The sequence below is a fragment of the Anomaloglossus baeobatrachus genome, chromosome 1, assembly GCF_048569485.1.
Source record: "Anomaloglossus baeobatrachus isolate aAnoBae1 chromosome 1, aAnoBae1.hap1, whole genome shotgun sequence".
Classification (NCBI taxonomy): domain Eukaryota; kingdom Metazoa; phylum Chordata; class Amphibia; order Anura; family Aromobatidae; genus Anomaloglossus; species Anomaloglossus baeobatrachus.
This window is the reverse complement of record NC_134353.1, coordinates 449,224,361-449,239,305: the sequence shown is the minus strand read 5'-3', so window position 1 is coordinate 449,239,305 and position 14,945 is coordinate 449,224,361. Positions and strand designations below refer to the sequence as shown.

At 45.5% G+C, this 14,945-nt stretch overlaps 1 protein-coding gene across 2 annotated transcripts; it reads left to right on the top strand.

Moving 5' to 3' along the window:
• Positions 1-1,092: 1,092 nt before the first annotated feature.
• On the top strand, positions 1,093-14,746 carry CBARP (CACN subunit beta associated regulatory protein). Of its 2 annotated transcripts, none has more exons than XM_075352937.1 (10): positions 1,093-1,251; positions 1,870-1,927; positions 9,876-10,018; positions 10,101-10,162; positions 11,374-11,536; positions 11,673-11,868; positions 11,954-12,109; positions 12,212-12,404; positions 12,760-12,901; positions 13,055-14,746. In XM_075352937.1, exons 2-10 carry the CDS (start codon positions 1,880-1,882, stop codon positions 14,127-14,129), a joined length of 2,178 nt encoding a protein of 725 aa, XP_075209052.1. In that variant the 5' UTR covers positions 1,093-1,251; positions 1,870-1,879; the 3' UTR covers positions 14,130-14,746. The 2 variants fall into 2 exon arrangements, with proteins under 2 accessions (XP_075209052.1, XP_075209062.1); XM_075352947.1 differs by lacking the exon at positions 1,093-1,251 and adding an exon at positions 1,286-1,558.
• Positions 14,747-14,945: the final 199 nt, after the last annotated feature.

Here is a 14,945-nt window from a genome sequence, read left to right as displayed (position 1 = left end):
CTACTGAGCATGCGCAGTGGCAAAAACCGCATGCGGCGGCCGGATACGGTTTTTGCCGCATCCGGCATCCATAGGGATGCATTGGGAAAAGCGCCGTATCGGCCGGATGCGGCGCGATGCGGTTTTTTTTGCCGGAGCAAAAAACGTGCCAGGCAACGTTCCATCCGGCCGCCGCATCGGCTAAATCTGCCGCATGCGGCAAAAACCGGACCGAACGCAAGCCCATGCGGCACAATGCGGCACAAATTAAAGTCTATGCAGGAAAAACGCAACCGGCAGCAAAAAAAAAACGGTTGCGGTTTTCCTGCAAAGTGCCGGATTGTGCCGCATTGCAAAAGCCAGATGTGTGAAAGCAGCCTAAGACAGTCATCAGAAATCAGTTATCTCAGGGATAACGATGCGATCAGCACTCCGAAATTGGAAATGCTGGACCCTTATCGCTCCCGACTTAATATACAGTACACAAACGTCAGCCAGTTTAATATGAATGGAGGATTTTGAGGGCTGGGGTCTCTCCGTGTCCACTCCACGATGGCAGTGTGAAGGTGCAATGCCCAGTGGTGACTATCTAGGACGCTGCTCTTCGCTGATGGGGAATGTAACCAGCCGAGGAGCGATCCAGCTCTGTATATGGGGCACAGCCGAGGAGCGATCCAGCTCTGTATATGGGGCACAGCCGAGGAGCGATCCAGCTCTGTATATGGGGCACAGCCGAGGAGCGATCCAGCTCTGTATATGGGGCACAGCCGAGGAGCGATCCAGCTCTGTATATGGGGCACAGCCGAGGAGCGATCCAGCTCTGTATATGGGGCACAGCCGAGGAGCGATCCAGCTCTGTATATGGGGCACAGCCGAGGAGCGATCCAGCTCTGTATATGGGGCACAGCCTCCGCTCTCGCTCCTCTCCCACTCACATCATTCCCCTCGCCTATAAATAATCACACACGGCAGTGAGTCACTCTCTGTCCCCCGTGTCAGCCTCCTCCCACCCGTGTGCCCTGCTCCCTCTCATGCCTGCCTCCGTGCACACGCAGAGTGTACGCGCGGATGAGTTTGCCCCTATGTAGATAACGCGCTGCAGACGCCATCCCTCCATCCCTCCCGCATTAGCATACACGGTGCGTGTTCTCCCCCAGCCAGCCTGCAGCCTGTCAGAGTCACGTGTCCCTAATGGGCGGGGTTTCTTCTCCGGGCTTCATTCATAAATCCTGAGGCCGGTGACTGAGCTGCAGCTTGAAGCCGGACCCGGAGGTGAGAATCGGGCATCGGATGCCAGGCCAGATCAGGGAGCAGGGCACCGGGAGCCAGTTATGGGGTCTGCAGGCCATCCGAAGGGGCAGAGGTGGGCATTGGCCGCCTGCTGTACCATAACGATGTGCATCCTCTGGGCACTCCCTGGGCATCTTTTGGGTACCGCACGTAGGATGCATCGCTGGAGCTGATCGCAGTGTAAGGGTGCGCTGCATGGCATCCTGCGCCGATCTTGCCTGGAGTATGGAGCATCATTTGGGCAGCACATCAGCTGGTGCCACCCGTGAGGTGTCTGTGTGCACAGAAGGTAGGTGGGGCATTGTTATTCTACCTACTGCCAGTTGTAGAGTGGGATGGAGTGGGCACTGCCCTGGATGCTGGCCTGCAGCTCAGTGCTGGTGTGCTTTCCACTCCACGCTGTGCTCCATCCTCTCCCAGGAAATCATGTATACACATATATGGATTGTAATTGATGTCTAGAACTAGCGCCCACTGGGCAGGGGGTTCCTGCGTGGAGAAGGCACTTTCCACGCCGTCGTCTCACTACTTGCCCCTAGATTCTGTTTCCCTGGTCTGAACACTGTATTTTCCAACCCTCCCTCCTTTTTCTTTCTGCAGGTGTCAGATCATGAGCAATGAGTCACCTGCATGGGAAAATATAACGGCCAGTTCCACGGTGAGCCCTCCGCATTCTAGATTCTGCCGCTGTAGCGCTCCGCTCCTATCGCTGGAGCCACGGGGACCGTGCCACTGAAGCCGCCATGGGTCTGATCAGTGGCACAGCCCAGCCTTACTGCTGCTTCCTATTCGCCTCTGCTGTATTTTACATTATGTAACCTGTATTCACACATCTACTTTTATTTGTGAGACCTTTCTCCAGCAATTCTCTGTGGACCTGCCCTCTACAGACATTGGGTGCTGTCACTTCTGATGGAAAGAAGGGATGCTTTATCAGCGACAAGTGTCATTTCAGCATTCTATTTATGGGGTGCTTGGGATGTTTTTGTCAGAGCCCAGTACCATCACAAAAGTGCCATCTAGCTTAAAGCAGATCTATCAGTAATCACAAAACAAACTGTATACATTAGGAAATTAGTCTCTTAAAGCCGGTGTACTTACTTTAAAAATCCATGTCATCATGGCTATGAAAGTTTAAACCTAGTCTCTGCATACATAACCAAATTGATGGCTCCTCAAGAGCCTCCTGCTGCTGCTGAGATCTGAGGGCTCAGTACAAACTGCAGCTGGAAGGGTGGTTATTGAATTCATGAGCTTTCTCACGCTTTACATATATGTGCAAGACAGAGCACACACTAACAGAGTCTGCTCCATTATAGTCAATGGCCTTGTCGGCACATGCGTCCAAAACACGTTTTGCGTGGTGGGGGAGGGGCGGCTCGGACGGATGCCCCAACGGGACCACTGAATGTAAGTAAAAATGCAATGTGAAAGGGGCCTAAGACTGTAAATTTGGTGTGCTTTCTAACAACACAGTGATTAATGTCTAAACCGCTGGCAACAAAAGTGAGCTCATCCCTAAGTGCAAATGGCCAAATTGTGCCCAAAGTGTCAATATTTTGTGGCCATCATTATCTTCAAGCACTGCCTTAACTCTCTTGGGCATTGAGATCACTAGAGCCTCTTAGGAGCCTCTGGACTCCTCTTCCCTCCTCCATGATGACATCACAGAGCTGGGGGATGTTAGACCTTGTGCTTCACTTTCTGTTTAAGGGCATGTGCGCACGTTGCTTTTTACCTGCTTTTTTGCTGCTTTTTCTTCTGCGCTGTTTAATGCCAAAATGGATGTGTTCTTCTATTCAAGCAAAGTCTATGGGAATTTGGGTTTCTTGTTCACACTATTGTTGTTCAAAATGCTGCCTTTTTGTGGCAGAACTTTGGTCAAAAACTCAGCTTTGCAGTGCAAAACCCAAATGGCAAAAACAATTGACATGTTGCTTCTTTGAAAAGCTGAGTTTTTGACCAAAGTTCTGCCACAAAAAGGCAGCATTTTGAACAACATAGTGTGAACAAGAAACCCAAATTCCCATAGACTTTGCTTGAATAGAAGAACACATCCATTTTGGCATTAAACAGCGCAGTTGAAAAAGCAGGTAAAAAGCAACGTGCGCACATACCCTAAGGGTGCCTCACAGATGCTTAAAGAGAACCTGTCAGGTGCAATATGCACCCAGAACCACAAGCAGTTCTGGGGGGATATTACTAATCCCTGCCTAACTGTCCCTGTAGATAGCATACATACATTAGCATATCCTATATGATATGCCAGTAAGCACAAGGACTAGTTGCAAAGGCGTTAGGTACTCGCTCAACTCTACGCAGGAACTAACGAGTACTGCCTAATACTCGCGTATTCATTCTGAATAGTGTGTGCAATGCAAGTCATGGGGGGGAAAACTCGCAAAGTAACGAGTAACCTGAATGCCGTACTATTTGTGCGAGTAGCGAATAGTGCGGAATTCGGGTTACTTGATACATTGCGAGTATTCCCCATTACTTGTATTGCACACACTATTCAGAATGAATACAAGAGTATTAGACAATATTCGTTATGAATATAGCGAGTACGAATAGTTAGGTACTAGCTCCACTCTAGTCCTGCACTCATTCCGTCCTCTTGGCATGTTCGCACACACACAGGGGCATGCTAACATACTATTAAATGTCCATTGACCAGCGTCATCAGCAGTGACTCGAGTAACTGTGTCCGTTGTCACCACCTCAGAACCTAGGTTTAGGGCCCGTGCGCATGATCAAAATGTCTGGCCCTTCTGGTCACGTGCATTAGACCACTCTGAAACCCGGACACATACACCCGGCTTGATAGTGCACATGACCGCAAGGGCTGTGACTTCTGATCATGCGCACTGACCCTAAAGCCAGTGTCTAACATCACCGCTGAAGACGCTGGGCAATGGGCATTGAATAGCATGTTAGCACGCCCCTGTGGGCATGCTAACATGCTGAGAGGGTGGAATGAGTGCAGGAACTAATGCCATTGCGACTAGTCCCTGTGCTCATTAGCATATCTTAAAGGATCTTTAGAAATACTTTTTCTAAAGAACTCTTTATGTATGCTACTGGATACATGAACTGTTAGGCAGGAATAAGAAATATGCACCCAGAACTGCTCGTGGTTCTGGGTGCATAGTGCACCTGACAGGTTCCCTTTAACAGAGTTGAGGTCTGGAGACTTGCTTGGTCAGTCCAGCACCTTTACCCTCAGTTTCTTTAGCAAGGCAGTGGTCATTGAAGGTTGTCATCTTTGAATACTTCCCTGCCGCCAGAAGGGAGATGATCATGCTCTGCTTCAGTAAGTCACAGTACAGGGTGTTATTCATGGTACCCAGAATGAACTGTAGCTCCCTACAGCTGGCAGCAGTCATGCAGCCCCAAACCATGACACTTCCACCACCATGCTTGACTGTAGGCAAGACACACTTGTCTTTGTACTCCTCATCTGGTACCTGCCATACACGCTTGACACAATCTGAACCACATAAGTTTATCTTGATTTCATCAGCCACAGGCCGTGGTTCCAGTAATCCATTTCCTTAGTCTGCTTGTCTTCAGCAAGCTGTTTTGGGCTTTCTTGTGGGATGATAGCCTTGCAGACCAATTTGATGCAGTGTATGGTCTGAGCACTGACAGGTGGACCTAGTCTCCCACCCGTTTAACACTAGAAGTCCCAGAAATTTCGAGCTCCCCCCTGAAGTCCCGAAAGAAGGTTAAATGACCCTTAGTCCAAACTGAATAGAACTAACTAGTAACTAAATGGCTAAACTCAATGGAAAACAACAACCTCTTGTGGTGCGACAGTAATGGCCTTAATTACAGAGCAAAAGACGGTGATTACAGGATGTTAGCTAAAATCCTTCAGGTCATTCCACCCGTCTCTGGGTTCCAAAAGGTAGAAATGTTAAATGACCCCTCTCAGGGACTTCTAGTGTTAACCTCTGCAGCAATGCTGGCAGCACTCATACATCTATTTTGAAAAGACAACCTCTGAATATAATGCTGAGCATGAGCACTCAACGTTTTGGACGACAATGGCGAGGCCTGTTCTGAGTGGAACCTGTCTGGTTAAACCGCTGTATGGGCTTGGCCACAGTGCTGCAGCTCAGTTCAGGATGTTGGCAATATTCTTATAGCCTGGGCCATCTTGATGTAGAGCAGCAATTTTTTTTTTCAGATCCTCAGAATTCTTTGGCATGAGGTGCCACCAGTATGAGGAAGTGGATGAGCAATAACATCATGTTTAATACATGTGGCTCCCCATTTGCAGCAGAGACCTTCTAATACTAATGAAGCACCTAACACCAGGGAGTGAAAATGGCTAATTCGGCCCAATTTGGTCATTTTCACTTAGGGGTGTACTACAAACCTACACAGTTATACAAGCTGAACACTGACTACTTTACATCATTAAAGGATCATATCTTCAGTGTTGTCCCATGAAGAGATAGAATATAATATTTACAAAAATGTGAGGGATATACTCAGTTTTGTGATATACTGTAGTGTATACAATTTCTTTATGTAGTATTAGTGGAGCAATTATGCCACTTGTAAGTTTTTGTCTTAAGGCTATGTACCCACGTAGTGTATTTTCATGCAGTTACACTGCGATCTTCACCGCAGCATAACTGCATGCGTCCTGCGTCCCCTGCACAATCTATGAAGATTGTGCAGGAGACGTGCGCACGTGGCGTATTAGAACGCAGCGCTTTGGCTGCTGCCCGAAGCGCGCATTCTAAGAAGTGACATGTCACTTCTTTCGTGCGCTTTGGATGCAGGTACCGCGGTCTATGGGAGGGGCTGCTATCAGAGCGCATTAAATCGGCTTTTCAGTACGCACTGTTTCTGCAGCGATTTGAAGCGCACTTATGCTGTTCAAATCGCTGCAGAAATTTCTGCAGGGACAGAACGCAACATGCGCACATAGCCTTACTGCTGTAAAACTGATTATATGTGGTCGTAGATGTTCAAGATACCTGCTATATGGTGAAACAAGATGGCAGAGTTTTACCAAAGAACACAGACAATATGATGATTTGTTTGAAAATCCTAAGTTCGGAAGTCTTTTACATAACAGGCAGCAACTGTGAACATGTAGTAGCTAAAAGATTTTAAAATTTCCTTCCAATTTTTAAAACTGCTTCACAGACAATAAACGGGATTATTGATATTCCCTTTTTTTTTCCAGCTAAAATTGCTGTAGTGGTAATGTACTGCACAATTTAGTATCATGACTTACTCCAGCAGGACTGGGGCTAAGGTTAAGCCCAAAGGGCATAGTGATCCAAAGCTTGACTAACATGGGTGCCAGGCAGCACATGGATGATACTGATGTAAAGTGCTCATCAATTATCAGGTTTCGGGAGGGGGGAGGGGGGGAGGTTAAGCAAAACCTGAGGATACGTTATAAAAAAACCATCTGTTACCAGCAACAAGAGGACATGAACTGCATATCACATGTGGCTACATCCACAGGTTTTTCATTTTTTGAACAGAGATTTCAAGCGGACACAGAGCAGGGGCAGATGCAGCCCAATAGCTTATTTCTTCATGCTAAAAAAAAAATCAGCATCGGGGAAATAAAAAATATGACTAGTGCTATAAAGAAAGGAAGGCAATAGTCAGACACTTGTACAATACAGTGACTTAGCCTTTCCCACAAATCCATAATTAAATATTGATCTGCAGGTTGTGTTCCATAATATGCCAATAGATAATATAAGTGAACTGGTAACATTAACAGTAAAAAAAATGTTTTTAGGTATATAATTTGCTGTTTTGAGAATTGAAGCTCATCGTTATACAGTTATGGCCGAAAGTGTTGGCACCCTTGAAATTGTTCCAGAAAATTACTGCAATTGCCCAGGTTTTGTTATACACATTTATTTCCTTTGTGTGTATTGGAACAACTTGAAAAAATAAGAAAAGAAAAAAAAGCAAATTTCACACACAACCCCAAAAACGGGTCAGACAAAATTGTTGGCACCTTTCCAAAATTGTGGGTAAACAATTTTGTTTCAAGCATGTGATGCTCGTTCAAAATCACCTGTGGCAAGTAAAAGGTGTGGGCCATAGGAAAATCATATCTGAAACCAGATTAAAAAAGGAGAGAATTTGACTCAATCTTTGCTTTTTGTATCTGTATGTGCCACACTACGCAGGAAGATCAGAAAGAGAAGAACTGTCTTAAGGGGGCTTTACACGCTACGACATCACTAATGCGAACTCGTTGGGGTCACAAAATTGGTGACGCACATCCGGCCGCATTAGCAATGCCGTTGCGTGTGACACCGATGAGCGATTTTGCATCGTTGCAAAAACGTGCAAAATTGCTCATCAGTGACATGGGGGGTCCATTCTCAAAAATCGTTACTTCAGCAGTAACGAGGTTGTTCCTCGTTCCTGCAGCAGCACACATCGCTCTGTGTGACACCGCAGGAACGAGGAAGCTCTCCTTACCTGCCTCCCGGCCGCTATGTGGAAGGAAGGAGGTGGGCGGGATGTTACGTCCCGCTCAGCTCCACCCCTCCGCTGCTATTAGGCGGCCGCTCAGTGACGTCGCTGATGCCGCACGGACCGCCCCCTTAGAAAGGAGGCGGTTCGCCGGACACAGCGACGTTGCTAGGAAGGTAAGTATGTGTGACGGGTCTAGGCGATGTTGTTTGTGCGCCACGGGCAGCGATTTGCCCGTGTTGCGCAACAGATGGGGGCGGGTACCCACACTAGCGATATTGGGACCGATATCGCAGTGTGTAAAGCCCGCTTTAGGCTATGTGCGCACTAGAAATGTCCTTTTTCTCAAGAAACTTTCTTGAGGAACATTCTGGGAGTTGAAGATTCCCGCACCTGCGGGAAAAAAACGCACCAAATCCGTGGTAAAAACGCATGCATTTTTACCGCGGATTAGCCGCGAATTTACCGCGGATTTTCCGCAGGTTGTTCCTGACACATGCAAGTATAGAAATTCCGGGGGTATTCCGCAGGTAATAATGGACATGCTTATTTTCTCAAAGTTTCTCGAGAAAATGTTCTAAAGAAATTTTCTTGAGAAAAATCAGCAGCGTGCGCACAGCTATTTTTTTTTTACACATAGGTTTTGCTGGGAAATGTCTTGAGAAAGATTAGAAATCTTTCTGCAGACATTTCCGCGGGTAAATCCGCGGGTAAAACTGTCTAGTGCGCACATAGCCTTATGACTTGAGATCCAAAATTGTTCAGAAATATGAACAATCTCAGTCTGTCTCCAGAGATCTTGATGTTCCTTTGTCCACAATGTGCAACATAATGAAGATGTTTAAAACCCATAGCAGTGTAGCTAAAGTTGCAATGCAGGATTGTCTGGGTGGTGGAAAAGCAGCCCCAATGAAGTTCCAAACAAATTCAAGCTGTCCTGCAGGCTCAGGGTTCATTAGTGTCAGTGCAAACTATCGGCCAACATTTAAATGAAACATTATGACAGGAGGCCCAGGAAGACCCCACTGATGACACAAAGACAAAAAAAAAGCTAGACTGCAGTTTGCCAAAATGTACGCAAGCCAAAACCTTTCTGAGAAAATCCCTTGTGGACAGATGAGACCAAGATGGACCTTTTTGGTAAAGCACATTATTCTGTTTACTGAAAATGGAACAAATGCCCACAAAGAAAAGAACACAGTACCCAGTTTCAAATATGGTGGAGGTTCAAATATGTTTTGTGGTTGTTTTGCTGCCCCTGGTACTGTGTGCAAGGCCTCAAGAAATCTGAAGATTACGGTACTAAAGGATTTTGGGTTGCAATGTAGTGCCCAGTGTCAGAAACCTGGGTTTGCTTTCTAGGTCATGGGTCTTCCATCAGGACACTAACCCCAAGTATACGTCAAGAAGCACCTAGAAATAGATGGAAGCAAAGTGCTGGAGAGTTCTGAAGTAGCCAGGAATGAGTATGGCTCTAATCCCATTGAACACCTGTAGTGAGATCTTAAAATTGATGTTGGCAGAAGGCACCTTCAAATATGAGAGACCTGGAGGAGTTTACAATAGAAAAGTGGTCCAAAATTCCAGTTGAGAAGTATAAGAAGCTTGTTGTTGGGTATAGGAAGCGATCAATTGCAGTTATTTATGCCATTCCCATGTTTGGAGTTTTGTGTGAAATTATGTCCCATTTGCCTTTTCCCCCTCTTTTTTTGTGTTTTTCCAATATACACAAAAGGAGATAAACATGTAATTGCAATTCTTTTCTTGGAAAAATACTTAATTTTCTGGAACAATTTCAGGGGTGCCAACACTGTAAGCCATGATGGTATGTGAGACTTGCAAAATATCAAACAAAAACACCAATATTATATAGCATTCTCCACCTAAAATTTCAAAATCCCTGAGGTTTTAGTATATGGGTAAAACATTGTCTAAGATCAAGCACTCGTTATCAAGAGCTGCCGATGTTAAACGGGATTCTTGTGCCATCTTTACCAGCCTTGTCGCTAATGCCCCTATGTAATGTCATCATACATTTCATTTACTTGATAACTTACTAGAGATAAGATGCACATAATAACCAGCTAGCACTTTAGTGAGCTAAGAATTCAAGGCTCTTTCATCTGTTCCTGCAGGATGCGCCAGGGGCACCCACTCAGGATGGGTACGTTTTGCTACTGGTTCTGTTGTCCATCTTCATTGGAGGAACACTCCTCCTCCTTATTGGGGTCTTGATCCTTTGCAAGCGCTGTTGTGACTCACGTTTGAGACTCTCCAGGTAAGCAAGGTGTATTTTGACAATAGAGTTAATGTAGATTTTTGCTGTGAATGGTAATGATTATTATGGCTTTCCTTTTCAGACCCAGTGATGATGCAGAAAAAACAAACACTTCCTATGTGGATGAATCCCAACCCACTCATGGTAGGAAAGTTACTTTGAAAAAATGCTTTAAAAGTTATTCCATCCATTTGCTATATTGACACTAAATAATAGGCGTCATGAGGTGGTTCAGGAGTGCAGATTCACAGTATACTGATTAGTTATCTATTGTAGCAGGAATGAGAACGGAGTGTGACCTGTGATATTTTTGTTAAATCTGTGGATACTGATGGGCAGAATTCTGTTTTTGCTACTACTTTTAAAGGGAACTGTCAGCAAGCTTTTGTTATGTAATCTGAGAGCAGTACAATGTAGGGACTAAGGGCGGCTTTGCACACTAAGACATCGCAGGTGCGATGTCGGTGGGGTCAAATCGAAAGTGACGCACATCCGGCGTCACTTGCGATGTCGTACTGTGTAAATCCTAGATGATACTATGAACGAGCGCAAAAACGTCGTTATCGTATCATCAGTGCAGGCTCCAACATTTCCATAATGCCGGTGCCGCGACAGGTACGATGTAGCTCCTCGTTCCTGTGGCAGCACACATCGCTGTGTATGAAGCCGCAGGAGCGAGGAACATCTCCTAACCTGCCGCCAGCGGCTATACGGAAGGAAGGAGGTGGGCGGGATGTTTACATCCTGCTCATCTCCGTCCCTCCGCCGCCATTGGCCGCCTGCCGTGTGACGTCGCTGTGACGCCGCACGACCCACCCCCTTAGGAAGGAGGTGGGTCGCCGGCCAGAGCGACGGTCGCAGGGCAGGTGAGTGCATGTGAAGCTGCTGTAGCGATAATTATCGCTACGCCAGCTATCACAAGATATCGTACCTGCGACAGGGGTGGGGACTATCGCGTGCGACATCGCAGCATCGACTTGCGATGTCGCAACGTGCAAAGCCCGTCTAAGACCCTGTTTTCAGCAAAATCACCGAGTGAGTTGTGTATTTCAATATTATCAGTGTCTTATCAAAAGTAGATTATCAGTAGAGAACTAGTTGTCTTCTGCCTATGCATAGTACACACAGAAAGCTGTCAATCAGTGGTGTGGATGGGGTTATACAGAACACCATATTTAGCGAATTGAAGATCAACAGCGGAACAAGGATGGATGTCATCAATATGACAGGACGCAGCCCAGTGCTACATCCCTGGAATCAGCGTCTCTGCCCCTACACAATGCTGCACTCAGCTTCCCAATCAAACAAAAACTGTTGACCGATTTCCTTTAATACTATTTATCCTATTTCTACAGATATCACAATCCGGATAGAGGATGCAGAATCTCTCTCAGCTTCAGGGACCAGGGATGTGGAGTCAGAGAGGTTCTTAGGCACTACTTCCAGTGGTAGACGAGTCTCATTCAATGAGGGTGCATTATGTGGCCAAGAAAAGAGAGAGCGGGAAAGAGGAAGAAGGTAAAAACAGACGCAAACAAGAAAACTTAAATGCATTATAGGCTTATGTTTATGGTTAATAGAACTAACCATTTAAAAAGCTAAAAATATTGACAAAGTGAAGAATAAATAAAATTGTGAGAAATTTTTGCACCAGGTACACTCTGACAGAGGGAGATTTTCACTATCTGAAAAATGCCCGACTGACACTCCCCCCTCTTCCTTCATTACCGCCAACTGCTCTACATATTCTAACAATACATGAAAGTGAAGGCGGTGAAAGTAGCAGCAGCGGAGCAGCATCAGACACGCATCCAATGTCTCCAAACAAATCCAATATTTCCATATACCAGGTTAGTTTTAGAGTACTCACCCTTTAGCTTTAAGCAATGGAAGCCAGTGTGTTGCACTGAATGTTTTATTTCCTTTATGCATTAGCCTCCTAGAAGTCCACCTGCACCACTTACCAGACTGTCACTGAGTTTAACATCTGCTCTTCCTGGAGATGCATACAACTCTGTTGCAGATACGAGTTTTATGGAAACTGCAATCCATGGTCCATCATCTCCTAGACAAAGTCCTATTAACACAAGGGTGAGTAAATATAGAAACTATAGATTTATGTGTAGATGGCTTATTGGCACATATATAACTATCACTGCAACTCTAGTTTTACACCTTCTCTTCATTTCCCAGTTTGACCTCAGCAGTCATCTTCCTCAAGGTGGCTCTAGCTCAGATGTAGGTACCACACAAAGTCATGGTGCTGTACTTCACTTCTTCAACCGTCTACGGCGTCATGCAAGCTTAGAGGGAGCAAGCCCCTATCTTAAAATCAAGAAATGGAAATTGGGAAGCATACAGAGAGCAAGCAGCTTAGACACCAGAGGTGAGCAGGAGGAATGGCCTGGATGCACAAGATATAAAGAAGCAGCCTGTAACCAGAGTCACGGATGGGGGCAACCTGGATTCCTAAGGTGATGGGTGGGGTATAATTTGGAAAACAAAGATTAGAATGAATACAGTAGAATGGGCTAAGTTATCAGACAACTAAAAACCGCTAATTACATTTTGATGATGTACATGGAAGTAGTATACCTGAGAATAACAGGAGTAGTAAAAGGAAAAATATTTTTTTCCTAAAAGAGTTTTAAACAGACCTTTTAAGGGAAAACTGCAAAGAGAGCAATAGTGTGGCTGTTTAGAATAGATGTGTGAGTATTGATAGTTTATATACTTTACAGGTTCTCCAAAGCGGCATCAGTTCCAGCGACAGAGAGCAGCAAGTGAAAGTGCAGAACGTGATGACATCATACAATACATAGCCCACACACCAGATACTGGTTTCATCCAGCAGCATGACACTCCCCCACATTCCCTCGGCAGGTATTCTTCTATTACCCTCTCGACTAAACAACTAGAATTCCTATTGTACATGCACGCAACGCAATTTAATTTTTGATCCTTTAGATTCCTTCTTACCTCATATGTAATATGCCATTGCTATGCACCTTATTATATTATTATTCTTTTTACCAGGCTAGACCATGAGGAAGATGGGTCACTGGCTGATGTGGGAAGTGCAGAACAGGGTCAGCTTCCTCCACAGTGTGACATCTGGAGCTTACGTGCATCACTGGAGCTTTGTGCCTCTGATCAAAGTAGTAGCAACAACGATCGGGATTCTGTTCGCAGTGATGCAGAAAGTGTCAGCTCTTTGAGTGGACTTCCTAGCCTTCCTTCCCAAGACCTGCCTGATGTTAAATCAGGAAAGGGACAAGAGCCAGAAACTGGATCTCGAAAGCTTTTACAGATGGACAGTGGCTATGCGTCTATTGAAGCTCCTTGCCGACCTCTTGATGAGTCGGGCAGCCCTCATAGAGACAAGACTGCATCAGAAAAGCGACTATTTTTCACACATGCTGGACGGAAAGGAACAGTATTTGAAAGTCTGGAAGGTCGTTTATATGAACAGGGTGCTTCAGGTGGAGAGGAAGACAAATTGTTTCCACACCACACTCCTCCACGCGAGACACTTTCTAGACGAGATTATAGCATAGATGAAAAAACAGATGCATTATTTAACGAGTTCCTTCGGCATGACCCACAATACGATGATTCCCCTCTGCGCATCAAGCATCGCTCTCGTGCACATTTGCGCAAACAGTGGCAGAGGACAAAGCAGTACAGTGATCCAGGTATCCGTTTCCCTCCTGCTTTGGAAAGACACCGTGCTTCCCCCTTACGTCGCGGAGACAGCACTAGCTACCTTCCCGACACAAGATACCACAGTACACTACCACGAATTGCAAGTACTACTGATGAGGAAGGACCAGATGGCTGCCCATTAAGTCCAGCCTCACTCACACCTGAAGACAAAATTCAGGCTATCGAGGAGGAACCATATGAGCATGGGCCTGCCCCTGAGGAACCTAGACCTCCTGCAGAAAACCCTGACCAAGATTATGGTTATGGCCCTCAAACAACAGAGCTGCTGGACAAGATAGGTGCAGGACTTGAAGAACGATTGTACCCAATTGTGCAGAGGACAGCATGCAGTCCTGAGAGGCTTTGCACAGTGGCACATATTTCACCTGATCACAGTCCTGTGTAGAGTACCAATGTCTTCAGATGGGACATTAAGATGAGGTTAAGTGACTGAGCTGAAAAGCAGAACACTTCCTGTATAGCGCAGTGCCAAATGATACCAACCCAGTCACTCATTTTATCCACTGCTACATTATGTGCCATACAAAAACACAAGCATGATGGTAAATACAGGCAGCACATGTAGAACTTCACAAACAGCATGGGCATACACACTATATTTTTCACAGCAACATGTACAGTTATCTTCCAAGCAATATGAAGTTTCTTCCCGAAAGCCCTCAGGGACCCTGCATTAGGGAAATGGGGGCATAGGATGGATCCAGTAGCACTCAATGTCGTTTGCTGCAGATCCATTACTCCCTACCCAAAAACTGAACCTACAGGCACAAGGAGCGAGATTGATGTCGGACCTATGAAAAGGGTGCGTGGAACTTAATATTTATTTATTTATTCATTTATTTTATTTATTTTGTAAAGCTGCTTTGTTTCTGGGAGAAGGTGCAATCTTGCCTTTGTATTCCAATGTAGCACACAACAGGGTGCAAGAATTTTTCATGCTCTCCCCATCACCGCTGTGCATTTCCCCCTTATTAAAATGAGACAGCACATACTAATTGACAATGACTGAGTGTACACTGTGTGTATCAGAGGTTGGGGCTGTATCAATAATTCAAAAACCACTAATTCCAGCAAATTGCATTCCTTTTTGATTTGTCATAATGATCCTGTTATACCTTTCAAGTTTATATATGTAGCAAGCAGCATCTAGGAGTGTCGTATATGAACTACCAGCCCGCCTGCTAGCTAGTTATTATCTATG

Excerpts from the sequence above, each read along its gene's own strand:
- CBARP (XM_075352937.1), top strand. The coding sequence starts at position 1,880 with ATGAGCAATGAGTCACCTGCATGGGAAAATATAACGGCCAGTTCCACG. Across the intron at positions 1,928-9,875 it reads ATATAACGGCCAGTTCCACG|GATGCGCCAGGGGCACCCAC; the intron begins GTGAGCCCTCCG and ends CTGTTCCTGCAG. Across the intron at positions 12,405-12,759 it reads AAGCAGCTTAGACACCAGAG|GTTCTCCAAAGCGGCATCAG; the intron begins GTGAGCAGGAGG and ends TATACTTTACAG.